Here is a 25,706-nt window from a genome sequence, read left to right as displayed (position 1 = left end):
GTTGGTCGTCTTGTTCAAGACCAAGATTACTATGCGGTGACAAAATCAGATCACACCAACTTTGCTGGTAAGGATACCGCATCCGTAAGTTGCGGTGGTAATGGTAAGATTGGAGTTGCTTTAAAAATTTCTGGCTTTACTGGTGGCAATACTTGGATAATTGATTCTGGAGCATCTGACCATATGACATATGATCGTAGTTTCTTTCTTTTTCTCAATCCACCCTCTATTTCCTCTGTTGTCAATGCCAATGGTGATTCTTTTCCTGTTTTAGGAATAGGGTCTGTTCGTCTCACCCCTTCTTTGAAACTACATGATGTTCTTTATGTCCCTGATCTCTCTCATCATCTTATATCTGTGCCTCAGCTTAATACTCAATCTCGGTGTTCTGTAACATTTTTTCCTTTGTATGTGATTTTTCAGGACCTCCTCACCAGGGAAATAATCGGCAAGGGTTATCTAAGGGGTCGACTATTCCATCTGGATTGCATGTTTGCCGGAATGAAGCCGGAGAAGGCAGTCCAAGCAGCTTTGATTTCGACTGGGGTTACTAATCAAGTTGAAGAATTATGGCTATGGCATCGGAGATTGGGACATCCTTCCTTTAGTGTCATGAAGAAATCTATGCCATCCTTGTTTCTGGGCATTGATGAGTCTAAGTTGCATTGTGAGTCATGTGTCTTAGCTAAAAGTCATCGTACTAGTTATCCTTTGAGTACTACTAGGAGTTCTTTTCCTTTTGAGCTTATTCATTCTGATGTCTGGGGACCTTCCCGTGAGTCAACCTTGTCTGGCAAACATTGGTTTGTTTTGTTTATTGATGATTATACCCGTCTTACTTGGGTCGCTTTGTTGAAACACAAATATGAAGTCTTCTCTGCTTTCCAAGAATTTTTTGCTCTTGTTCAAAATCAATTTGGAGCCAATATTAAAGTCTTTCGTTCTGATAATGGGGGGGAGTTTGTCAATTCTCAGTTTCACCAATTCTTTCATTCTCATGGGATTATTCATCAAACTACTTGCCCTCAAACCCCTGAACAAAATGGGGTCTCAGAAAGAAAGAATCGTCATGTTCTTGACATAGCTCGGTCTCTTCTATTTAGTGCTCATATGCCTAAGTATCTTTGGGGAGATGCAATTCTCACTGCTTGCCATCTCATAAATCGGCTACCTTCTTCTGTTCTCAATGGTCAAACCCCTTATGCTGCCCTTTCAAATCATGTGTCTGTCCCTTCGTTTTCTAATCTCCCTGCTCGTGTCTTTGGGTGTGTAGTGTTTGTCCATGTCCCTAAGAATCAACGGTCCAAACTCGATGCCAGGGCATTAAAGTGTGTATTTGTGGGCTATGGTGTTAATCAGAAGGGCTACAAGTGTTTTCATCCTCCTACACAGAAGGTTTATGTTACCATGGATGTCACCTTTTATGAGGATGCATGTTATTTTTCTTCCACCAATCCTTCACTTCAGGGGGAGAAACACACCTTTTTGGAAGAGAAGTCTTGTGAGATTAATATTCAGCCAATTGAAGATGATTCACGGCCAATTGAAGATGATGGTCATGTAATTTCGGGTCCAATGATCGATCACCAGAATGCCAGCGATCGAACACCAGACATGGTCATTGAAGAAGACAGTATCCAAACGATCGATCGTTCCATTCCTGGCGATCGATCGTTCAGTGAGGCAGAAGCTCCCAGTAGCAAAACGATCGATCCTTCCATTCCTGACAATCGATCGCCAGCAGAACTAGAACACGATGACCGAAATTTAGCAGTCCAAGAAGGCCAAGCTCCTGCACCCCTCTCAGACAGATAACCCTTGTCAACCAATCCCTGAGGAGCGTCTCAATCTTGAGGTTAGTGGTGTTTCTTCTAACTCTAATAATAGTGATAGTGTGTATGTTTTGCCTCCTAGGTCTACCCGTGGTAAACCACCTCGTCAATATGAACCAAGTTTAGATGTTAAGTCTAAGTATGCCATAGCTAACTTTGTATCCACCCATTACTTATCCAAATCCCATGCTTCATTTGTGAATCAAATATCCTATGTATGTGTTCCCAGTAAAGTGCAGGATGCTCTCAAGGATCCCAAATGGTGTCAAGCGATGAATGAAGAGATGGAGGCATTGGAGAAGAATAATACTTGGGAGTTGGTGCCACCTCCACAAGGAAAGAGAGTTGTTGGATGTAGATGGGTGTTCACTATCAAACACAATGCAGATGGCTCAGTGAACAGATATAAGGCAAGACTTGTTGCAAAGGGATATACTCAAACATATGGCGTGGATTATGAGGAGACCTTTGCTCCAGTAGCAAAGATTAATACTGTTCGAGTGTTGATGTCTCTAGCAGCTAATCTAGATTGGCCTTTGCAACAGTTTGATGTGAAGAATGCCTTTTTACATGGAGAACTATCTGAAGAAGTCTACATGGATCTTCCACCAGGATATGAGGCAAGCACAAGAGGAAGATTTGTGTGTAAGTTGAATAAGTCCTTGTATGGACTCAAACAATCACCACGAGCTTGGTTTGGTAGATTCTCTCAAGCTATGCGTCGTTTTGGGTACAAACAGAGTAATTCTGACCATACATTGTTTCTGAAACGCCGTGAAGGTAAATTAACTGCCTTGATTATTTATGTTGATGATATGATAATTACTGGTGATAATTCCGAGGAGGTTGAAAGATTAAAAGACCTGCTTGCATCAGAGTTTGAAATGAAAGATCTTGGTGCTCTTAAATATTTTTTGGGGATTGAGGTCGCCAGGGGGAGTTCAGGAATTTTCTTGTGTCAGAGAAAATATGTGCTTGACTTGTTGACAGAGACAGGAATGCTAGGTTGTAGACCTGATGGTACTCCTATTGAGCATAATCATAAACTGGCTGAGTACCCTAATCAAACTCTTACAGATAAGGCTCGCTATCAGAGGTTAGTTGGCAGATTAATCTATCTCTCACATACTCGGCCAGATATTGCATATGCAGTTAGTGTTGTGAGTCAATTCATGCATAATCCAAGTGAAACTCATATGGAAGCTGTGATCCATATTCTGAGGTATTTAAAGTCTGCACCTGGAAAAGGCTTGATGTTTTCAAAGCATAATCATCTGGATGTTAGTGGTTATACAGATGCAGACTGGGCAGGTTGTATTACGGATAGAAAATCCACTTCTGGTTACTTCACTTTTGTAGGTGGTAATCTTGTTACTTGGAGAAGTAAGAAACAAAAGGTTGTGGCTAGGTCGAGTGCTGAAGCAGAGTATAGAGGTATGGCTCATGGAGTTTGTGAGTTACTGTGGTTGAGAAATTTACTTCGTGATTTGGGATTTAAACCCAAATGAGCCATGGATTTGTATTGTGATAATAAGGCAGCGGTGGATATTACTCACAACCCAGTACAACATGATAGAACTAAGCATGTTGAGGTTGACAGACATTTCATTAAAGAGAAGCTTGATGCTAAGCTTATCTCTTTTCCATTTGTCTACTCAGAAGAACAGTTGGCTGATGTTCTCACTAAGGCAGTATCGAGTAAGGCATTTCATGACTCACTTGACAAGTTGGGCATTCGTGATCTGTATGCGCCAACTTGAGGGGGAGTGTTGGCGTGAGTCATACTTACCTTATTTATGTAGATATTCTGTAATATTCTGTGATCTGTAATATTCTGTAATATCTGTAGTATTATTTGATTTACTACTTACCTTAGAAATAGTACTTGTCTTATTAAGCACAATTGTAATTTGTATATAATTCCTTCTTGTAAGGTGAATGAATATAGAATTATTCAGCCAAAATTGTCTATTGTTTCTCGTTATATTTTGACTAAAGTGACAAGCCCCTCTACAGCAATTTAGCCCACCGCCAAGTAACCTGTCCCAATTTAGCCCAGTGAGCTTTCCACCTGTGGAGTGTGGAGGCTGCTCCTCCATTTCCATGCTCAGTTACCATATCTATTCCAAGACAAGCTTCATCGCTTGATACGTTGCTCCATTCACCTATCCTTACTTCCGAATCTAAACCGAAGACGATGAAATGCAATCTACCATATGTAGCAGAGCAGTGAGAGAGAACTGCATTTGGTTTATCTTGCATTGTCTTGCAAGAGTCAACATAATCCTTCACATCAGATCACGTTGGAACCAGTCACATAAGACGGACAGGACAACGTGATACAGACTCAGTCCTCCATTCCAATTTGATCCTAACTTGAATTCTAACCCTTTTCTCCATTCGTTGCAATCATCGAAATAACAATGAAATGAATCTAATATCTCATATACCATTGCGAGAATAAATCACACAAAACCAAACTATACAGAAACAGAAAAAAAAAAAAAAAAGAGATCAATGAGCTTGAAAAAAATCGAACCCTCTTGGTCCACACATTGTGACAGAACGTACATTTAAGCATTCAAATCCAACCCCATTTTATTTACATCAACACCTTCATGCATTGCAACCTCAACAAATACGTACACACAAATCGAATCCGGTTTGAATCCAAAACCCAAAACAACCGAAACCAAAAAAACAATAACGGAAATAAACCTAGAGCTTCCAACAAAAACAAACCCGCCAGCTTCACCATCACATCATCGTCGTCGTCGTCAGACTGGGAGCTTGGCGACGTCGTTTAGGTTAGGATGGCCGGGCGTCGTCGACGTGGAGGGGAACGACTGGGGGCGGTGATCGCTGAGATTGACGGAGCGAGAGAAGAGCATGAGAGGTCGGTCGTGTGCCTCCTCGGGGTTGGTGGTGAAGTCGTTGTCGTCGTGAGTAGATAGGTTGATGCACGAGCAACGTTCCAGAGAAGCGAAGAAGGCCGAGGCCACGTGCATCCCCAGCCAGCTCAGGCACGAGCTCTGCTGGCTCTCCATGGGCGGCGATCGGAGGAGGAAGATGGGATCGGCGAAGTTGTCAAATTTGTGATCTAAGTTTTAATGCAGAGAGTTGCCGAGAAAGGAAACTCACACCAAAACGAGAAGGTGAATTATACGAAATAAAGGCTGTCCGTTAGTTATTCCTTGGAATTAGGAGAGCGACTTTTCTAATTTTCTATTTTTGTCGTTCATTTTTGCCGGCCGTTTAACTTAGGCCTTAGTTTTGGGGCCATGTGTCTACATGTGCGTTGACGTTTGCGATTTCAAGAGAGCTATAGGGCCACAAGTCGGCCCGAGGACGGATGCCGGCGAGTCTTGCCAACTATTGGGTGTAGCAGTAGTGTGGGCTTTTATAGTAATTATTCTAGGGGAGTGAAATATGCACACCTAATTTTACATTCTACACTCCTTTGATAATGATTTTACAAAACTACCCCTCACACTTCATCATTGGTCAAGTCTCAAACTCCATCGTCTGTCTCTGTCTTCCTCCTCTCTTCATTTTCTCCTTCTATCTGTCTTAATCATCTTTATATCAATTGTATTTCTACTTCTTCCTTATATCTTGTCCTAAATTGATATGCCTAATATCAAATAAATCTTTGTCTTTGGGTAATTAGAGATTAAAGTCTGTATCTGCAATATCAATTTTTTCATCACTCAAACGTCTCATTCTCCCTCTCACGTAGATTGCAGTCTCATTCTCTCTCTCTCTCTCTCTCTCTCTCTCTCTCTCTCTCTCTCTCTCTCTCTCTCTCTCTCTCTCTCTCTCTCTCTCTCTCTCTCTCTCTCTCTCTCTCTCTCTCTCTCTGCTCTTCTGCGTTTCTTCTGATCTGCTTTGCTCTCTCACATTTCTTGTTCTCTATGAAGAAACTAGATAAAGGTGAACTGATGAAATTTTGAATAAAAGGAAGATATATGTGTTTGAGCCCAAAAGTAATTTTGGCAATATCCTTCAGTGGATCTAGCGCAGCGGGCCGATACCTGCGGCCCAAAAATAAACATACTTGGTTTTGGGTTACAACTCCGCCTATTCCGGAATCCATGAGGAGAGTGAAGTCCTATTGGAATCAAGTAATAGAGATTGACTAGGAAACTCCAGTCAATAATCCTTCTACGACAAGGAATGGTCGAAACCCTAGGTATATATACCAGGTTTCAAGGACAGATTAAGGACCTCTCTCATATCAATCAATCCTAGCGATTACAAAGCCTCCCAGGAGCAAACCTTCAACCTCGTTGAACCCCGGTGACCGCGATACAGTCCCAGTCTCCCAGCGAGCCGACTGCTAGCATCACCAGATCAACCTGGCGACCGTACTTCCAGTCCCAGTCTCCCAGCGAGCCGACTGTAAGCGCAACCGCCACTGTTACTTCCAGCGAAGCAAGGGTAACGCCCTCGCACCCAGCGAAGCTAGAGTCACGCTTTAGCACAACCCCGTGCTTCTCCCAACTTCCCAGTGATTGCTCTGCTTAGTCTACAACACTAAGTATCGATTTGGTGAACGCAAGAGACCACAACCAAAGCCCTTACCCAGTAAGGCAAGAAGTCCTTCTCCGGAAGGCTAGAGAAGAACCCCGTGACGAGGTTGGTGCTCTCCTCGTCCACGGTCGCTTGAAGAAGAAGTCAGGTCAAGGGACTACCCCGACGACTGCACCCCACGGTGCTGGCACGCCTGCGCAATCACACGCTTAAAAGAGACAGTTTGCAAGCCAACTGGTTTTGGAGCCAAACATTTTGGCACGCCCAGTGGGACCAAACTAGTGTCTCTTCGTGAACGTAGCCATTGGGAGGTCAAGCGAAAACCCCTACCAAAAGGTTTACGCTAACTGCCCAAAGCACAAGACCTCCAGCTACAAGCCGCATTCTCGCGCGGATTGTCGTGGTCTTGCTGAACAACAAGTGACTCAAAGATTCGCTCTTCATCCCCATCCAACCGAGATGTCGACGGAAAAAGGAGAGAATCGCCCGACCGCCGCTGAGGGTCAAACTGTCACTAACAACCAGGCCAACGAGCCGGTTGACACTGTCGCTAGCTCCAACGCAGCGACAAGAGTGCAAAGAGAGGCTTTCGTTCCGAAGCCTATCCCAAAAGGGGCCTCCTCCGAGGTCGCGTTTGCAATTATCCTGGAGAACATCGAAAACCACAGCAAGAAAATAGCTGCTGACCTTGAGAGGGATAATGCGAGGGCCGACCAGGTCATACGCGAAATAAACCAGCGTATTTCCCAACAGGCGGAGGAAACTAAGCAGCAAATCTCACAGACTGAGAATGCTTTGATGGCCCATGCTTCAGGTATCGCAGAAGAGCAGAACCAGCGCCAGAAAGGAATAATAGAGGCCATTGCGAACCATACGAAGCAAACAACGGCTGACTTGGCTGGTCTCCGTAAAGATGGAGAGATCCTCGCAACCGAGGTTGCCATGCAGAGGGCCGAGTTGAACCAGGATAAGGAGGTATTAAACCAGACCTTGGGTGATCCCAATGCTATCCTTGGTTCTCTTGGCCAGCCATCCGGTTCGGGCAAATACGTGCCACCGAACCAGCGCGAGAAGGTTAGCAGCCATACTGCTACACCTGCCGCAGCTGTTACCGCCACGCCGCTGAAAAACAAAGAACAAGCGCTAGTTATCGGCGGCAGCAAAGATAAAGGTACTGCCTCAAGTGGGCAGACTACCAGGCAGAAGCACCAGGCCTCAAAGGGCGCTGGAACCTCGTCCGATTCTACGTTCGTCCAATACGATAGCGACGGGGCAGAGAACGTATATCAAGAGCTGCCGGGGAGCTACTATGGGATTGACCAGGCTGGTAATCCGGTTAGGATAACAGCGCTGGCAAAGGAGATGCCCATACCAGCGTTGACTCTTCAACAACCCGCTACAAACCGCGTCGTCCACATAGGAGAAGGGACAGCGACTGTAAACCAAGCAATACCTGTGCAGCCTGTTCGCCATGCAGCGGCCATACCACCTCCTCCTCCTCCGGGTCCAGAATATGTGAGACGAGACGAAGTAGAGGAGATGATTAGACAGGCTAACCCCAGGGCCCAGATGGATGGGATCTATGAGGGACCTTTCCCTCCGCATATAATGCTCGCGCCTTTCCCCAGGGGCTATAAGAACATTATATTTGCTACCTTTTCAGGGGAAGACTCCGAGAATGCGGCAACCCATCTGGCTAGGTTCAGGGTACAATGCGGCCAGTACCAGAATGATGACATCCTCAAGTGCAGGATTTTTGGCACTTCTCTCTCAGGAGCTGCCTTCAGGTGGTTCTCCAAATTGCGGCCAGGAACTGTAGCAGATTGGCCTGCAATGGAAAAGCTTTTCCGGGAGACTTTCGGGGCCACAGAACCTGAGGTAGACTTGGCTTCTCTCACCCAGATGGCCCAACAGCCCACAGAGTCCGCTGTGGCCTATCTTCAGCGCTTCCAGATTCAGAAGGCCAAGCTGAATGTGGTCCTGCCAGAGAAAGAATTGATCAAGTTGGCGATCAAGGGCCTAGAGCCTCGCCAGCGAAAGAAGCAGCATGGAAGCATTATCCAGTCAATGGGAGAACTCATCACAGAGGTGGGAAGCTTCAAACACCTCCTCAGAGAAACTGACGCCAGGAAGAATGCCTCCAGAGGCACATAAGTACCAGGGAAACATCGCACTGTAGCGGCCCTGAGCTACCAGCCGGCTACGTATGATCCTTACTACCACTATCACAGTGAGGAAGTGGCTCAGGAGGACGAGGAGGAAGATGAAAGCGACATCGCCGCTTATGAGCTGACAGGGAGAAAGAACCCAGCCTTAAAGCAGTTGAAAATCTCCAAGGAACCTGTCAAGCTCAAATCGATGGCCTTCACTAAACCTGAATTCGCGACATATACATATGATGCCAACAAGGCACACGAGATTCTAGATGAGATGATCGCCGCGAAGATGGTGAAAACCGACTTTGGACCTTTTCCTCGACCAGAGCAGCTAAAAGGGAAGAAGTACTGCAAATTCCATAACCTGTGGAACCATAATACAGCTGATTGTGTGAAGCTCAAGGACCAGATTCAGGTATGGCTCAACAATGGTAGTCTTCAGGTGGAAGCTCCAGTAACTGCAGCAGTGCTTGTGGACCTAAACCCTTTTCCTGATACTGGGATTAACATGGTCGATGTGAATTGGACCAAGCAGAACCAGAGGAAACCAACTCTGGATTTGTCCACGAAAGGACAAAAAACAGAGCCTAAAGAGGCTCCTGCCCAGAAGAAGACTAAACCATTTGGTCAAGCCTCGCCAGTAGTGTTATGCTCGCGGTGCAAAGAGGAGTGTGGCATTCAAGCGTCGCACGAAGAGGTCGAGCAGACATTTCGTTTTGGCTCTTTCCCGCCCATTAAGTGGGCTTCGCTATCACGAAACTACCAGCCTTCCAGCCCAAGAGAAAAGGAGAGAATGGGGTCGCCTACGTCGCCAAAGGACTCCAATCTGTTCAAGAAGCTGAAGGCAGCTACGGCTGACCAGAAGATGGAGGAAAAGGTCGCGAACAAGCACAAAGACATTCTGACCAAGCCCTACATACCACTTGCTTCAACCGCTACCATCAAAGAAGGAAAGTGGTACACCAGGGAGAAGGGGAAGGCAGTGGAGATAAGTCTTTCCAAGAAGCGAAAACTGCGGCGCAGATTTGGTGAAGCCAAGCGCGCGCTAGAGGCTTTAGACCAGGGCCTGATCAAACCTTCACAGTTGGTCAAATCTCCTGAGCAGTATCAGAAGGAGATGGAAGCGCTCGCTGCCAAGCCATTAGTGACTCCTCGCAGTCTGCGAAAGCCGGCGAGCTCAGAATCTGGGGCATCTAAGCCCACTGTTTTTTGTAGGATTACCAAGGAGAGAACACCTCCGCTGGCCAGAAAGGAGAGCTCGCCGTCCAGGCGACCACACGTCAGGCGTAGGTTGTCTCGCGAGGAACCAGAAGCCAAATCCTCGGTTTTCGAGAGACTGGGGGGCAAAGACAAGACTACCGACACTTTACAGTGGAGACCTAAGAAAGTCCAGAGTTTGTTGGTCGCTCCTCCAAAGGCGGACATTGCTAGGGAACTAAAGCCAGATTCCATTGAACGAGGTTCAGTGGTTCAAGAGCTCGAACAATGTGAAGTAAAAGGCCTCGCTGAGGAATCCTTAGTGGACAGGTTGGTCAAACAATTCAACACGGATATCCCTGTCCACGAACCCAAGCTTAACCTAGAGGACGACATAGATGAATTCGAAACGTCCTGCAATATGGTTTATGTGCTTCCAGCGCGGTATGCAATGCCGGTCGCTGCTCAGGAATGCGTAGAAGCTGAGGAAAGTAATACACAACCCCTGCAGATCACGTCAGCAGTCCCAACACCGGTAGAAGAGTTTGTCTGTCTGGAAACAGAGGACGCTAACGGTAAAGAATTCTTCATGAGCTTCACTAGGCCAACGCCTGCCATGGTCCAGCACATGAGACCTTTATACATCACGGCGGACATTGGCGGTACCAAAGTAAGCAAGATCATGGTTGATACCGGAGCTGCTGTTAATGTCATTACTACCAGGACCATGCACCTGCTAGGGATCAAGAAGGAGAAAATCCAGTCCACGTCCCTCACTCTCAAGAACTTCGCGGGGACTGTAACAAAGACCTTGGGATTGCTTTTCTTGCGCATCAAGGTAGGTCCAGCAGAGGGAGTTTATGCTTTCTTTGTGACAGACTTCTATGCGGCCTACAGCGCTATCCTGGGCAGAGATTGGATTCACCGGAGCTACTGTGTTCCGTCAACCCTCCATCAGGAACTTATTATGTGGAACAGGGAAACAGACAAAGCTGAGGTGATCAAAGCGGACCCTCGTCCTTTCCCAGTATCCGCAAACTATGTAGATGCCAGGTACTACTTGGAGCCTATCGCTCCATTGCAAGTCAGTGGCATCGATAACAAAGGCCGCCCCACAGGGGTGACGGCCTCTGAACTGGCACAGTGGGGGCTTACGCTCGCAAAAGAAGGCTTAGAAAGGCCTGGCCACGCTGTGCCTAAACCCTTGAACGATTAATGGATTACGACCTTCCAGAGGAAGGGATAGAGGCCCTCCACTCGCTGCATGAAAGATTATCATCATATCTAGTGGAGAAAGAGGCCTACGAGCAAATCGCGACTTTGGAAATCGTTGAAGAGGGACTCTCTGATCAGGAACATGAGGATGAGGTAGAAGTCCAGCTCGCTCCGGCAGCGTTGGACGACACGCCTCCTAAGGTCAGAGATCCTACCGAGAAAGTCAATCTCGGAACAGCAGATGAGCCTATGGAAGTGGCTATCAGCGCTTACTTAGAGCCTAGCGAGAAACAGAGGCTTATTGACTTATTACTAGAATTCAAGGACTGCTTTGCGGAAAAGTATGAGGATATGCCTGGCCTGTCACCGGACTTGGTCTGCCATCAGCTACCAACACTCCCTGACAAGAGGCCTGTGAAACAAGAGCCGCGAAGAATGAATTCAGAGACTCAAATCCTCGTCAAGGAGGAGGTTGAAAAAATGCATAAATCAGGCATTATCAGGGTAGCCAAGTACAATCAGTGGCTATCTAACATAGTGCCTGTCCGCAAGAAGAATGGCAAGATGAGGGTCAGCGTGGACTATAGAGACCTTAATACTGCTACGCCTAAGGATGTCTACCCCATGCCGGTCGCGGATATGTTGGTCGACGCCGTTGCGCGACATGAACTATTGTCCTTCATGGATGGCACTGCAGGATATCACCAGATTCCGGTTGCAGAAGAAGACAGACACAAAACCGCGTTCCGCTGCCCTGGGTTCGCGGGCGTTTTTGAATATGTGGTTATGCCTTTCGGACTGAAGAACGCTGGCGTGACTTACCAACGAGCCATGAACCTGATCTTCCATGACATCCTTGGAAAGATTTTGGAGGTTTACATTGATGACGTGGTTGTCAAATCTCAGAAAAGAGGGGATCATATCACAGACCTCAGGAAAGTGTTCGAGCGCATGCGACAGCACAAACTTAAAATGAATCCTGCTAAGTGCGTTTTTGGAGTTCAAGCAGGAGACTTTCTGGGGTTCATTGTCCATCAGAGGGGAATTGAGGTCCCTGAAGACAAAGCGAGCGCAGTTATCAACGTATCTCCGCCACGCATGAAAAAAGAGCTACAGCGCTTGCTTGGTAAAATCAACTTCCTGAGACGCTTCATCTCTAACTCTGCAGGTAAGATCCAGCCTTTCTCTCCTCTGCTAAAGCTGCAGGGCCAGAGCGAGTTCGTCTGGGAGCATAAACACCAAGAGGCTTTTGATAAAATCAAGGCCTACCTGGCGAGTCCACCAGTGCTCGTTCCTCCTAGGGCTGAATTCCCATTAAAACTATATATTTCAGCAGCTGAGGCTTCCATTGGCAGCCTGCTCGCCCAAGACGATGAGGATGGTGTCGAACATGCTATATTCTATCTTAGTAGGACACTCACAGACTGCGAGACAAGGTACACTCCAATGGAAAAATTGTGTCTCACATTGTACTTCTCAGCATGCAAGCTGCGCCACTACATGTTGTCCTTTACCACTTGCATCATCGCCCAGACTGACTTAGTCAAATACATGCTATCGCGACCTATTTTGAGAGGCCGCATTGGCAAATGGGTGTTAGCTTTATCTGAATTCTCACTACAGTATGTGCCACAAAGGGCAGTAAAGGGACAGGCTATCGCAGATTTCCTCGCCCACCACCCTACCTTAGACATCCCTATAGTGAAGGAGTTAGAAATAGCAGCTGTCACCATAACTCGGCCAGATTTAGCGCGCATCCCAGAATACGCTATTCGGTGTCAAGCCACAGTCTCCTTGCAGCCCTGGATACTGTACTTTGATGGTTCAAGAACAGAAACGTTAGCAGGGGCAGGGATTGTCTTGGAGAATCCCGCGGGCGATCGTTTTTCTTATTCTTTCCAGTTGGAGTTCAAATGTACAAACAATCAAGCCGAGTATGAGGCCCTGATCATTGGCCTAGAGGTTCTGCTAGAGTTAGGAGTCAGGGACGTTCAGGTACACGGTGACTCTTTGCTTATAATCAATCAGCTCCAAGGAAAGTATAAGTGTGAAAGCCTTTTGCTTACACCCTATTTACATCGCGCCATTGAGCTTCTGGATCAATTCGATGAGGCGGATTTGGAGCACATACCCCGCGAGCGCAACTTTGCGGCCAATGAGCTCGCCCAATTGGCTACAGGCATTACATTGAAGTATGGAGTTCGCGAGCGCATCCTGAAGGTCGAGCGCCGCACACTGCCTTCGTGGCTCGCGCGGCCTGACCCACCGGATGATCCAGTTGTCGCGGTTCTCGAGCCTATTGACGTCGATTGGTGCATACCATTGATTGACTACCTAAAGAACCCAGACCCTACAGCAGACAGGAAGACTCGATTTCTCTCCTTGAATTATTTTCTCAGGGGTGACGAGCTGCGACGACGTGGGGAAGATGGCGTAGACTTTCGCTGTGTCTATGGCTGCGAAGCCAAGAGGTTGATGCGCGAAGCGCACACAGGAGTCTGTGGAGCCCATCAGGCAGGCCCCAAGATGCGTTGGCTTATCAGAAGACATGGGTATTATTGGCCCAGCATTTTGAAGGACTGTATCGCGTTCGCGAAAGGTTGCCAAGACTGTCAGGCGCATGGTCCAGTGCAGCACATTCCCAATATTCCCATGCAACCTATTATTAAACCTTGGCCTGCCAGAGGCTGGGCTTTGGACTTGATTGGGATGATTCACCCTCATTCCTCGCTCCAGCACAAGTTCATCATTGTAGCCACTGATTTCTTCACGAAGTGGGTTGAGGCTGAACCGTTGAAGGAAGCTTCCGGCGCTACCATTCGCCAGTTTATTTTTCAGAATATTATTTGCAGGTTCGGCATTCCGGAAGTTTTGGTCTCAGACAGGGGGGCAGCATTTATAGGCGACGAGGTAGAGAAACTGGTCACGGACTTGGGCATCCAGTTCGTCCACAGCACACCTTATTATGCCCAATCCAATGGTCAAGCGGAGGCCAGTAACAAGATCATTATCACCTTGCTCAAGAAGATGCTTGTTGAAAACCCTAGACAGTGGCACAATACGTTGTATGAGACCTTATGGGCTTATCGTACCTCCAAGAGATATCCCACTGCTACGACCCCCTATGCGCTAATGTTCGGTCATGATGCCATCTTACCGTTGGAAATCAACGTCCAGTCTCTGCGCGTCCAAGATCAGCACCATTTGATCGGGGAAGATTATGTTCAGGCGATGTGGCAAGAACACGAAGATCTCAGCGAGCAACGCTTGGCAGCTTTGGACAACTTGGTCTCGGAAAAGCAAAGGATTGCTCGCGCCTATGATAAGAGGACACGTGGCCGTAGTTACAAAGAGGGTGATTTGGTTTGGAAGGCTGTTTTGCCTTTTGGCGAGAAGTTGACCGGTCGCGGTAAATGGACTCCGCGATGGGAAGGACCTTTCGTTGTTCATCGCATTCTGGAGCGCGGGGCCTTTCACCTCAAAGATTTGGATGGCGACCTCCACCGCCATCCCATTAACGGGCGTTTCCTGAAGAAATACTACCCTAGTGTTTGGGAGTTTGACGATCCACCAGATCAACCTTCTTCTCAGACAGGGGGGCAGCCTTAGTCTCCCCAGGTTCGCTTCATCCATATTCAGGCCTTTCTTGTGGCCTTAGTATCCTGTACTTGCTTCACCTACGCATACTAGGGGGCAACACTCTGTACATTTAGGCCTTATTTGAGGCTTTTCGTTCAATAATTTTCAATTTCAATGTTTCTTTTCTTTGACATTATGGTGTTAAGAATGCATGTAATGGCCTATACCTGAGGCCTTATTTTATACTTTGATTTGCAAAAAGTGTTAAAAACTTTCATTCATAAAGTGGCTTTGCGGCCAGAAGCAGTACAAAGTGCAAATCAAAATAATCACATCTGCGGTTTACAAGGCCAGAAGTGGCTTAGAGTAAAAAACCATAAAGTTACAGATCTACTGAGAGTTTCTGGATCTTGTGGCAGCAAAGGGGCTGTGCTCGGGCATTCCTACTCTCCCTCTCTTCACCCACATGCCTCCTCTGCTTTGAGTTGCAGCCGCTACCGTCTGTACCGGACCAAAAGGAAGGAAATAATCCATCGCAACCTTTTGGGAAGGATTATCCTCCGGGATGGAGATGGTCTTCACAGAGAAGCGCAACTCACAACCACATCTACCTCCAGGGGAAAAACATAAATCACGCAGTCAGACCCTGGAAGTAGGCGACGGAGCAAGAACAGGCGACCCATATTGGTCTTCCGCCCTTCTTCCTCCTGCTCCACGCGGGCAGTTTGAGAGAGGAGACACCTCAAAATCTGGTTCCGCCGCTACGGGAGCACCACATGTTCTTTGGTCTAAATGAAGCCGGTGGGTTTCACCGTGACTTCCAGAGACCAAAGACATGAGGTTGGACCTGAGGTTAGGCCATAAGACCTACCCAGGTATTGAGGTTAAGCCATAAGACCTAGGGGTTTGAGGCTAAGGCTGATATCGCGAGGAGAAGATTTTAGAATCTGGAGAAAGAGAAGTAGAGATTGCGATACTATTTCTGGGAAAGCCATATTGCGTTTATGTCTACCATCTCCCCAGAATGCAGGTATTTATAGCGCCAATCTCAGCGGCCTCAACCGTACGATGGGCAGTTGTGATATTCTCACTGTCATCAATGAGCGTATCAACAAGGTTAAATGCGAAGATCTCGGAAATGAAGGTAATTGAAAGCGCGTGGGAGACGGGGCAGTCTCCAAGGAGGTAACTGCTCCATTTCGAGATTATCTTTTCAATCTTTTCAAACGGTTTTAAAGCAATAAAGGCAATCTAAAGCGTTGAACCGTTTGAGAGAATAAGTTATTAGTTGGGCCAAGCAAAGTGGGCTAAATAGTAAGATAATAATAATAATAATATTGTTCATACAAAATATGGGCCTAACTCTAGGGGCCCAAAAGTCTTCGGCCTGCATGAGTCAGGCGAAGGAAGAGTTCATCCAAACGAAAACTGGCATCTGCAGCAGCTTGTGCGGCTTGTTGGGCTGCCACGTGTGCCTGAGCCAGTTCTTGGGATAACGTCTCGAGAGCAGCGAGGGGTTGTTCCAACTGAGGCTCTGCATGAACGAGCATAGCAGTAACATCGGTTAACCGGGCTTGAAAGGCCTGAATTTGGGACCTCAAGTGGTTCCTCTCAAGCGTCAGGTCCCTGATGAGGTTAGCTTGGTCACCCAAGACGTCGCGCGCGGTCTCCGTTTGCTGATTAAGGTTCTGATAATGCATTTCGGTCTGCCTGGCTTGCGCATTCGCGACTGCCCGCTCGTTGAGCCCTTGAGGAAGATCCTGCAACAGTTGATCGATTTCCTGGAATTGTTCCTCAGTGATGGCTCCCTCGCGGAGGAGCACCCTCAAGTATTCTAAGACCCTCACAGGCGCACCAGGAATCAAGATATCAGGGCCCAGGAGGCGGCGAAGGCTTTCTCTGACTTCATCTACGACCCCAGGGGGGTCACTTCAAGAACACGAGCTAACCTTTCCAAAGTAGAAGGAGTAGGAGACTCAGCGACAGGGACCTCAGGAGGTTCAGCGATAGGTACTTCTGGCACTGGTTCAGGTACCTCCGGCGCTGGTTCAGGAAGGTCTTCCAATTCTTCAGCTTCAGCGACTTGGGGGGCAGGGGGAGGAAGTTCCTGATCAACCACGTTAGGAACAGGCTCAGCAGCTTCTTCTTCTGCTGCTCCGATTACATCGTCCCCAGTTCCAACGACGTTCGGAACCTGGAAGAAGACATTATCAGAATACTTGAACCAGGAGATAATGATGAGATAGTTGGTTAGGGGGAATACCTCTTCGATTGGGGGCTCATACACAATGATCGCGAGCATTGTCTCTGGGCTAGCTTCGCTGGGAACAGGAATCGAGTCAGGCGCTATCTGTTCCAGGACAGGAACGTCGCTTGGTTCCTCGTGAGGGGCGTCCAGTGGCAGTACTCTATTTTCAGCCTCCGGGGAGCTGTCATCTATGATCTGCACTGGTATCAAGGCCAATTGTGCGTTATCTACAGCGCCCGCAGGAGTTGGAGAGTGGTTCACAACAGTTGGCGCTGGAGCTTGGGAAGCAGATGTGCCTTCACCAACAGTTGAAGATCCTTCTTCAGCATGTCTCAAAGACCTGTGGCGAACCTGCAAATGAGGATTGTTACAGAGTCGCACAGAATGAAAAGAAATTTCTGACAAGTGCTTAGTGTGCTTGTGTCTTACCAGTCGGTCAGCGATTGGTTCATCTTCTGCCCACAGGTCAGTTCGAGGATCAGAACGAGCGCGCTTCCGAGCCGAGAGAGCAGCGATCTGTTAGAGGCAGGGGATTAGGTATGACTCGTAAAGAAAGCGTGACTTGTACAAACAGAGGGCTCTTACCGTTTGCATGTCATCATCATCAGAGGAGGACTCTTTGTCCCCAGGCTCTATCATTACTGCCTTTTGCTTCCCAGACTGGCCAGCGGCTTGGGAAGCGTTGGCTGCGCGACTGCCAGAGAGTGGCGCGCTCCCCTGGAAAAACAAAGTTTGAATTTAAAGGGGAAGGGATAAAAGAACAAAGGGGACAAAACATGAGTCAAGATTAGTTACCTCTTGAAGGGGTTCGCGGATTACGATACCAGCTTGGGCCTGACGTGGGGCTCGCGCGGGTCGCGGAGCCGGTTCAGCAGCAGGAGGAGGAGCTTGTGCAGCGTCTTCAGGGATGCGAGCAAGTTGATCAACGTCGGCGGCGTAGGGATATCGCAGTTCCCCGAAGATGGCAGCGAATACCTCATCGTGTTGTTGCCGCCAGCAGTTAACAGAGACTTCTGCCCACCATGCATCATATCCTTCCTCAGTCGCGTCCACAGAGTCAATCTCTTTGGCCCAGTCAGGAAGATCAACCAGTGCGAGCGTGCTTTGTGCTGGCGGAGGCCCAGAAAGGGGCCCAATTCTACGCCAAGAAGTGTTGTAGTTCCAAGCATCATGTAGAGGGAATGGCACTAATTGAACAAGACCAAATTGACGAGCGAAATGGTTGGGAGCGTAGAGCTCATAACTGAGTTCGTCAGCGGCAATCCTGATGTCGGAACAGGAGATCGCGCGGCGAAAAGCCAAGCGCGCGCGATCACTGTAGCGAGAGGCGCCAGGGAGGAATCCATGTTCAAGCGGAGCTGGGAATCTTCTACTCAGCACTAAGTCGCAGTACGGCATCTCGTGCAGTAAGTACAAGTATGTGAAGCACTCAAAATAAGGAGGAGATGTGTACCTTTCGCCGCGACTGAGCCATCGACCCAAGAGTTGGTCAGTAGGCGGAAGTAATGGGATGTCGTCGCGACGAAAGTATGGAAAGTAAATTTGAATCCAGAAGTCAAGGATCCAAAAGGGGCCAGAAATGCTAGTCTCAAAGGGATGCATTGTGGCTTGATACAAAGTACGGCAGAGGGCACCTAATACTGGTTGTCCTAGTCCCACACGGTGGCCGTTGTAGAGGGCCGTCGCCAGAGAAGTCCAGGCACCAGTGGGCTTACAGGAGGAAGTACAGAAAATAAATTTACAGAGCCAGTACTCCAAGAATGCAATCCCGCCAGTCGCATTGTGCTCCTGGCGGTAATAGGCCAGCCACCGCGGATAGGAGCCGCTGTGGGCGCCGCGACCATGTTGGGCCATGGTGGAGGTGAAAGTATCAGAGTCGAATTGGCCATGCAGATAGGGTTCACCATCAATGGGTAGGCCAGTAATGGTGAGAATGTCCAATAAAGTGACACTCATTTGGCCAAATCGAAAATCAAAGGTGTTGGTAGCAGTGTTCCAGAAACAAAGAAAGGCAGCGAGTGGCGAACGATTGCCACCACACGGAAGACGAAAACAAAGATCAATAGTATGGGTGATACCTGCTGCGTTCCAGCGGGCTAGATCTCGAGCGCGTGCTTCCCGGTACCAAGAAAGCTCTTCCGCACTGATGGAGGATGGCCAATGCCCTATTTTCGATCGATGATTAGGGGCACTCCAACTGGTAAAATCCCCAGGAGTCCTTCGGAGGACGGGGATGGGGCGACGAACAGGTAGACCATAAAAAGCGACGGCGTCGGCCGGAAAAGCATCTCGCGGTGTTGGGCCTAGTCCGGCATGGTGGTTCGAAAGTCGGAGGAGCAGAGGTCTTTGGATGGTGGTCTGGAGAATCAGGCTGGCGCCAATCCCAGTTCCCCAAGAGCATGCAGCCTGTTCATTCAGTTCTTCTTCTTGGTCGATAACCATCTTTTTCGGGGGAGCCATTTCTGGGTTTCTGTGAGAAGGATATGTGCAAAAGAGGGTTTCTGGGTTTAGGAGACTAAAAGAGTTTCTGATGTGACAGGTCTGAAGTGGCTGCGGATTTAAATAAGAGATTTTGTGAGGGAAACGATGCGACAGAAAGGCGTTTCGCGAGTGAAAAGACGCAACCCTCATTAATGACATCGTTTCGAGCATCGAACGCGTCGTTTTAGTCCCCTTCAATCAGTTACACTTTCATGGGCCTGATTTCGAGGCCTGGGGGGCAATGTTTGAGCCCAAAAGTAATTTTGGCAATATCCTTCAGTGGATCTAGCGCAGCGGGCCGATACCTGCGGCCCAAAAATAAACATACTTGGTTTTGGGTTACAACTCCGCCTATTCCGGAATCCATGAAGAGAGCGAAGTCCTATTGGAATCAAGTAATAGAGATTGACTAGGAAACTCCAGTCAATAATCCTTCTACGACAAGGAATGGTCGAAACCCTAGGTATATATACCAGGTTTCAAGGACAGATTAAGGACCTCTCTCATATCAATCAATCCTAGCGATTACAAAGCCTCCCAGGAGCAAACCTTCAACCTCGTTGAACCCCGGTGACCGCGATACAGTCCCAGTCTCCCAGCGAGCCGACTGCTAGCATCACCAGATCAACCCGGCGACCGTACTTCCAGTCCCAGTTTCCCAGCGAGCCGACTGTAAGCGCAACCGCCACTGTTACTTCCAGCGAAGCAAGGGTAACGCCCTCGCACCCAGCGAAGCTAGAGTCACGCTTTAGCGCAACCCCGTGCTTCTCCCAACTTCCCAGTGATTGCTCTGCTTAGTCTACAACACTAAGTATCGATTTGGTGAACGCAAGAGACCACAACCAAAGCCCTTACCCAGTAAGGCAAGAAGTCCTTCTCAGGAAGGCTAGAGAAGAACCCCGTGACGAGGTTGGTGCTCTCCTCGTCCACGGTCGCTTGAAGAAGAAGTCAGGTCAAGGGACTACCCCGACGACTGCACCCCACGGTGCTGGCACGCCTGCGCAATCACACGCTCAAAAGAGACAGTTTGCAAGCCAACTGGTTTTGGAGCCAAACAATATGGCTGATATCCTTTGGGTGGAGATGAGAGTTGCCAAACTCTTCATTCTCATGATGTTGGGTTTCTCAAATAGAGAGAATCAAGGTGCATATAAATTTAGTTGTCATACTCAGTTGAATCCAATCTCCTCACTAATTCCCATCTATTCTTTACCATCTATGCTATTCACTTCAACCCAATCTCTTCTACCATAAATAACTTCATGAGTCTCTCCATCAAATCCAAAGGAGACCATAAATAAGAAATCAAACACACCCAGAAATCAAACTAATCTTATTTGGATTTCTACCGTTTGTGACCAATATCAAAATTTCCAATTTCCAGAAAGTGAACCCCTAAAACCATCTTCTCCTCTTAGTTTTTTTTTTTTTTTTTTGATCAAATAAGAACTTCATTAATAATGAACTGCTTACAACGAGTTTTGGGCGACATCTCTTATGCAGAAATGGCCACTAGACTTCCCACTGGGAACTCTATATATTGACTCTAAACTGGCACTACAACTGTATGACAAAGACAAAAAGCGCAGGAGCAGTAAATCCTTGACATCGCACCTCTCGTCCAGCCAGTAAGAACTCTAAAGCTAGACAACTCACTTGTGTCGACACTAACTCACCAACCAGAGTCCTCCTGACCAGCTTTTGATCGACCAAGCCAACACTCGTTGTGACCTAAACTCGACCAAAAGGATTGCCGGACTTTCAAACCTGGGACTAAAGAAATCCAACACCATCACCACCCTATTGTCGACACCATCCATCCTCCACTGCTCCAAAACGCCATCGCCTCCGACCCGATCTCATATAGGAAGGACCCACTAGAAGGCCAAGGGTGATGGTCTAGCCAGACTGTTTGCCACCGCTGCTGACCCAACTCCAGAACAGGAACGATCCCCGAGACCGTGACAGAGAAGATTGTCTCTGCCACACCTTTAGTAGTGTCTTATTACCAACAAAAAGAAAACCAAACCCTAAAACATTAGTAACAGCCAAACCCGCCACCATGGCAAACCCGATCCACCATCGCACCACCACCAGCGTCGCCCCATCCCCCACGATCTCCACCTATCAACCAACCAAACAAATAGCAGCCCAATACCTGAATCCAGGCCCAAGACCAAGCCCAGACCCCATACGGACTGCTCAGTGCTCTGCCCTTTCGTCCCTACCATCGTTCCACCACGACCGCTACACCTCCACCGGCGTACCACCACACCCGACTAGCAAAATGCGCAAATAAACTACGCAACAGAAAGTAAAAACAGCTTGAAATAAAAAAAGCTAGGGCAGGGCCCAAAAATTGAGCCCAAACCCAAGCCCAACTAGCAACCATGGAGCCAAGAAGGTCAAACGCCGCAAGCCAATATCGGCCTGATCTCGCTACGGCCACCGCCGGCCCACCCACAGCGCCGCTCCGCCACCGACTCTGGACCACCGCCATCATCCTTCCGCCCTCCCCGGCACACCATGTAGACACACCACCCCAATCCACCGTCCCCTTCCCCAGATCGTTCGACGGAAACCTAACCCAGATCGGGTTAATCCGATCTGAGTCAAGCCCTGCCGTCACGACCTCATCACCTCCAGTCCACCTCCTAGCCCGTGCTACCCCATCAAGCCGCCGACCCTGCATCCATGGCCGTCCAGCCGCCATTCCAGCCCACTCCGCACCCAAACCCCGCCAGCGAGAACAAGACCCTGCGCCAGCAGCCTTGATCTTCCCCTCCATCGCCTCTGCACACCAGCGATCAGATCGACGGTGCAAACCACAGACCAACAGCCCAAAGGGCCAACAGTTCCCGTCCGACGACAGCGTCACCAGACGCGCCGCCGGACGGAGAGAGAGAGAAAAGTTTTGAAAACCCTAGTGCTCTCGATTTGTTTTCTCTGTCAAAGTCTTACATGGAATACTTGTTTTCTGGAAAAGTAAACTGCACATCTACGTGAAAATTTTTTCTTCTCCTCTTAGTTTAAAATCGAATTTTCATTTCAAACAAATTAATTTGTTAGAGAAAATTGTTCCCTTTTGCACAACTGTAGCCAAAAGGGTACTTGCCAATTTGGATCATCCTATCTCTTTCTAATTTGCAAGTCTGGGAATCATGAGAGAGAAAAAGTTCTTTTTGGTTAGTGTGATGGGAAAGAAGTGAGGGTAATTGTGGAAGAGAATTAAGAGTACTAAATAAAATAATATTAAACAATTCAAAGGGAGTGTGGTTTGTAAAAATAGGTGTGCAAATTTCAGTCCTCTTATTCTATAGTCCTTGACTACTATGTGGTTTTGTCATGTGCTGTTCTGAGCTAACACTATCACTCGAAGCATGCATGGTGTAAACTTAAAAAAAAAAAAAAAAAAAAAATCAAGAGATCAATAAAAAATAAGTACAAATCATATGAGCTAATAACATCACTTCAAACACCCATATGTATCATAATACATTAATACAGGTTATAATTTTCCTCGCGGAGTCTTTCCACTCCCACATTCCCGCACACCGGTCAATCTCCTCATTGGAAGTTTGGTTAATCACTCGGAGCCTCTGTGAGGTGTCAACACAGTCGGAACTTTCTATTCCAAAAAAATAAAATAATTAATTAATTAAATAAAATAAAAAAATTCATTTATCTACGACATGTCGCACTTTATAATATCGCGCTTGACAATATGATTGGCCATACTGAATCCCACGTGGCATGCCACGTGGCCTTGACCTTCTAACAGCTATAATAACGGATAAGAAGTGAAGATTGAAAGAGGAGGAAGCAAAAATGGCTGCTTCTCTTTCAATTCCATTGTCGACCCGGTTCTCTCCAGCAAAACATCATCGTTTTAATGCCTTAGAGTTCCGTTCACCTCTGCGTGTTAGTTGCTCTGGTAATTAGTTCTTCTCATTCTCTATGATCCATTTAAATTTGGGAGCTTTTGTGTTTAGAACTTATGGTTTTTGCTAAGCTCTGAAAACTTGAGTTAAAGACTGTTGCTTTGATTTTGGTTCTCTGCAAATAAATGGTATAGAACTTTGTTGGTTGTTGCAGCTTCGAGGGATGGTCCTGAATTAGAGGGAAAGTTACCTCAGTTGAAGCAGCTAAAGAATGTAGCTTGTGGCATTCTTGCTGTTTGGGCAGTAACTACTGCCTCACCAGTAATTGCTGCTAATCAGGTTTGGAACACAGTATCATTCTGAATTTACTGACTGACTTGCCCCTTTTTTTATTTACTGATGAAGGAACCTTAGTTTACCAATTGGCAATTACTAATGACTTTATGTATCTTTTTTCCATTGCATTATGTGCGCGCTTTTGATTGTTGTTCAGATGCTATATCAATGGAGTACTATAATGTGAGATATAACATATTGAAATTTACTGATAACATCAGAGAATAAAATAACTAAGCAAGCAAATACAACCATCTAAACAGTAACAAGGTGATCCTAAAGTTCCTTGTGTTACGAGCTGATAGAAGAGTTGGACTTGAAAATACACTTTTATATGTCACTTCAGCTGAATGCCTGATATCAAAGGATCCGTTGAGTTGCCATTGTAGTCAATTTGTCTCTTTGGTTGAAAGCCTGTCATGATCGAATAAACAGCCAAGAAATAGAGCTTGTTTTAGAATAGCTGAGAGAACCAGATGAGTATTATACCCAATCCAGCTTGTAATAGCATCCTGTGTAGCATCAACTGTATAGAAATCCTGATTTCCTGTACCATTTTATGGTACGAGTTGAAAGTCCAAATACTTCGCAACACACTTCACTACCCTGCTAGTTTTAGTATTCTAGTTTCCTGTTTCCTTTAGCTCTCAGAATGTGTTTGTTAAATTAGTTGAAGCTGAAATTTCACCATCCAAAGTAGTTATACATGATAATGACAACAGTAACAAAAGCCTACTAGTTGCTACATTGACCATGGATCATGAAAAGTTACTAAATAGATTTACGTGTTTGCATCAATCAGAGGCTGCCTCCATTGTCAACTGACCCAAAAAGATGTGAGCTTGCATTTGTTGGTAACACCATAGGTCAAGCAAATGGAGTTTATGACAAGGCAATTGATCTCCGCTTCTGTGATTTTACAAATGAAAAGGCCAACCTGAAGGGGAAGAGTCTTGCAGCAGCACTCATGTCTGAGGCAAAGTTTGATGGTGCAGACATGACAGAAGTTGTAATGTCAAAGGCTTATGCTGCAGGAGCTAGCTTCAAGGGTAAGATTGTGTAACATCTTTCATTAATGTCAAATGTACAAGATCAAAATATGGTTAATTTGAAGAAGAGCAATGGTGAATTCAAACGTTTTTTCTCTGTTCTTTGCAGGTACAGACTTCTCGAATGCAGTTCTAGACAGGGTTAACTTTGAGAAAGCTAATCTACAAGGAGCTTTATTTATAAACACTGTATTATCAGGCTCCACTTTCAATGATGCACAACTTGATGGTGCAGTGTTTGAGGACACCATTATAGGATACATTGATCTTCAGAAACTTTGTAGAAATACAAGTATCAACGAAGAAGGAAGAGATGTTCTGGGGTGCCGATAACAATTTTCTCACTACCGTTTGTCGAGTTTCTTTGTTTCCTGATACTATGAGATCCATCTGTTGAAGAAGAAGAAGAAGCAACCTCTGGTGCTTCATGTATTTCAAGTTTACTTGGCAATTTAAGTATATATCCATATAGAAAGCCTGCATCTGTGTATGATATGTTTTTGCATATATAGTGGAAACGGAAGGCTTTTCTTCTTTGTTATGACTTATGATTGTGTTTTTCATTCTGAATAATACAAAACAATGAGAATTTATATTCAGAACCGTACTTCAAATTATTAGAAAAAGAAAAAGGTTGTTGGATCAGAATGCACATCACCAACCAACTTTAAAGTACAGTAAAATTGAACCTCTGGAAGTAGTTAAACCTGTAATTACATAGTTAATTTGTATATATGATTCTCAAATATATGTTTGATTATGTACCTTTCTAGAGAATGGGTAGTATCCAATGCTCCCTCCAGTATCGATCGAACGTGTGTTCTCCACTCCCCAATCCTTGATTACCCGCACTGCTATTTCAAAAGTAGATAAACTCATCATTAAGGGACTAAACTACTTTATTTACCAACTAAACAAGTTTCTAGCTAGTTCTTGAAAGACTATGAAAGTGACCCTCCATTAATTCTTCAGGTACAGGTCAAGTTAGCTGAGGCCTGAGGGCAACACGTTCATTTAACATATACACGTTTTCCCCAACCTAGGTTCGAACCCCGAAGCTGTCAAAGTGACCAAGCACTGTGCTGCAATGCACAGTTGGAGCATTTCACATGCGCCGAAGGGGTTTATCTTGGGCTTAGGAAGCCTTTGGGTTCCCTTTGACACAGTCAAAAAAAAAAAAAAAAAAAAAAACATATACA

At 46.6% G+C, this 25,706-nt stretch overlaps 2 protein-coding genes across 2 annotated transcripts; one reads left to right on the top strand and one right to left on the bottom strand.

Moving 5' to 3' along the window:
* Positions 1–15,876: 15,876 nt before the first annotated feature.
* On the bottom strand, positions 15,877–17,399 carry LOC133717020 (uncharacterized). The gene is made up of 4 exons (XM_062143645.1): positions 17,346–17,399; positions 16,776–17,111; positions 16,462–16,706; positions 15,877–16,354 (listed from the first exon to the last, which is right to left on the bottom strand). Exons 1-4 carry the CDS (start codon positions 17,397–17,399, stop codon positions 15,877–15,879), a joined length of 1,113 nt encoding a protein of 370 aa, XP_061999629.1.
* A 5,656-nt stretch (positions 17,400–23,055) lies between these two features.
* LOC133715338 (thylakoid lumenal 17.4 kDa protein, chloroplastic) lies at positions 23,056–25,053 on the top strand. Its single transcript, XM_062141808.1, has 4 exons — positions 23,056–23,175; positions 23,337–23,461; positions 24,261–24,507; positions 24,617–25,053. The coding sequence occupies exons 1-4, from the start codon at positions 23,070–23,072 to the stop codon at positions 24,838–24,840; spliced, it is 702 nt and encodes a 233-aa protein (XP_061997792.1). The 5' UTR covers positions 23,056–23,069; the 3' UTR covers positions 24,841–25,053.
* The last annotated feature ends 653 nt before the right edge of the window (positions 25,054–25,706 follow it).

Source organism: Rosa rugosa, chromosome 6 (assembly GCF_958449725.1).
Source record: "Rosa rugosa chromosome 6, drRosRugo1.1, whole genome shotgun sequence".
NCBI classification, from domain to species: domain Eukaryota; kingdom Viridiplantae; phylum Streptophyta; class Magnoliopsida; order Rosales; family Rosaceae; genus Rosa; species Rosa rugosa.
Note: the sequence above shows the minus strand (reverse complement) of the source record. Positions and strands in the feature narration are given on the sequence as shown.

What these genes read in the sequence shown, in the direction of transcription:
- LOC133717020 (XM_062143645.1), bottom strand. Translation starts at nt 17,399, where the DNA reads ATGATAGAGCCTGGGGACAAAGAGTCCTCCTCTGATGATGATGACATG. An exon ending in ATGATGATGACATGCAAACG is followed by an intron (nt 17,112 to 17,345) that starts GTAAGAGCCCTC and finishes CCTCATTTGCAG; the next exon opens with GTTCGCCACAGGTCTTTGAG. An exon ending in ATGAGCCCCCAATCGAAGAG is followed by an intron (nt 16,707 to 16,775) that starts GTATTCCCCCTA and finishes GTCTTCTTCCAG; the next exon opens with GTTCCGAACGTCGTTGGAAC.
- LOC133715338 (XM_062141808.1), top strand. Translation starts at nt 23,070, where the DNA reads ATGGCTGCTTCTCTTTCAATTCCATTGTCGACCCGGTTCTCTCCAGCA. An exon ending in CAGTAATTGCTGCTAATCAG is followed by an intron (nt 23,462 to 24,260) that starts GTTTGGAACACA and finishes TGCATCAATCAG; the next exon opens with AGGCTGCCTCCATTGTCAAC. An exon ending in TGCAGGAGCTAGCTTCAAGG is followed by an intron (nt 24,508 to 24,616) that starts GTAAGATTGTGT and finishes TGTTCTTTGCAG; the next exon opens with GTACAGACTTCTCGAATGCA.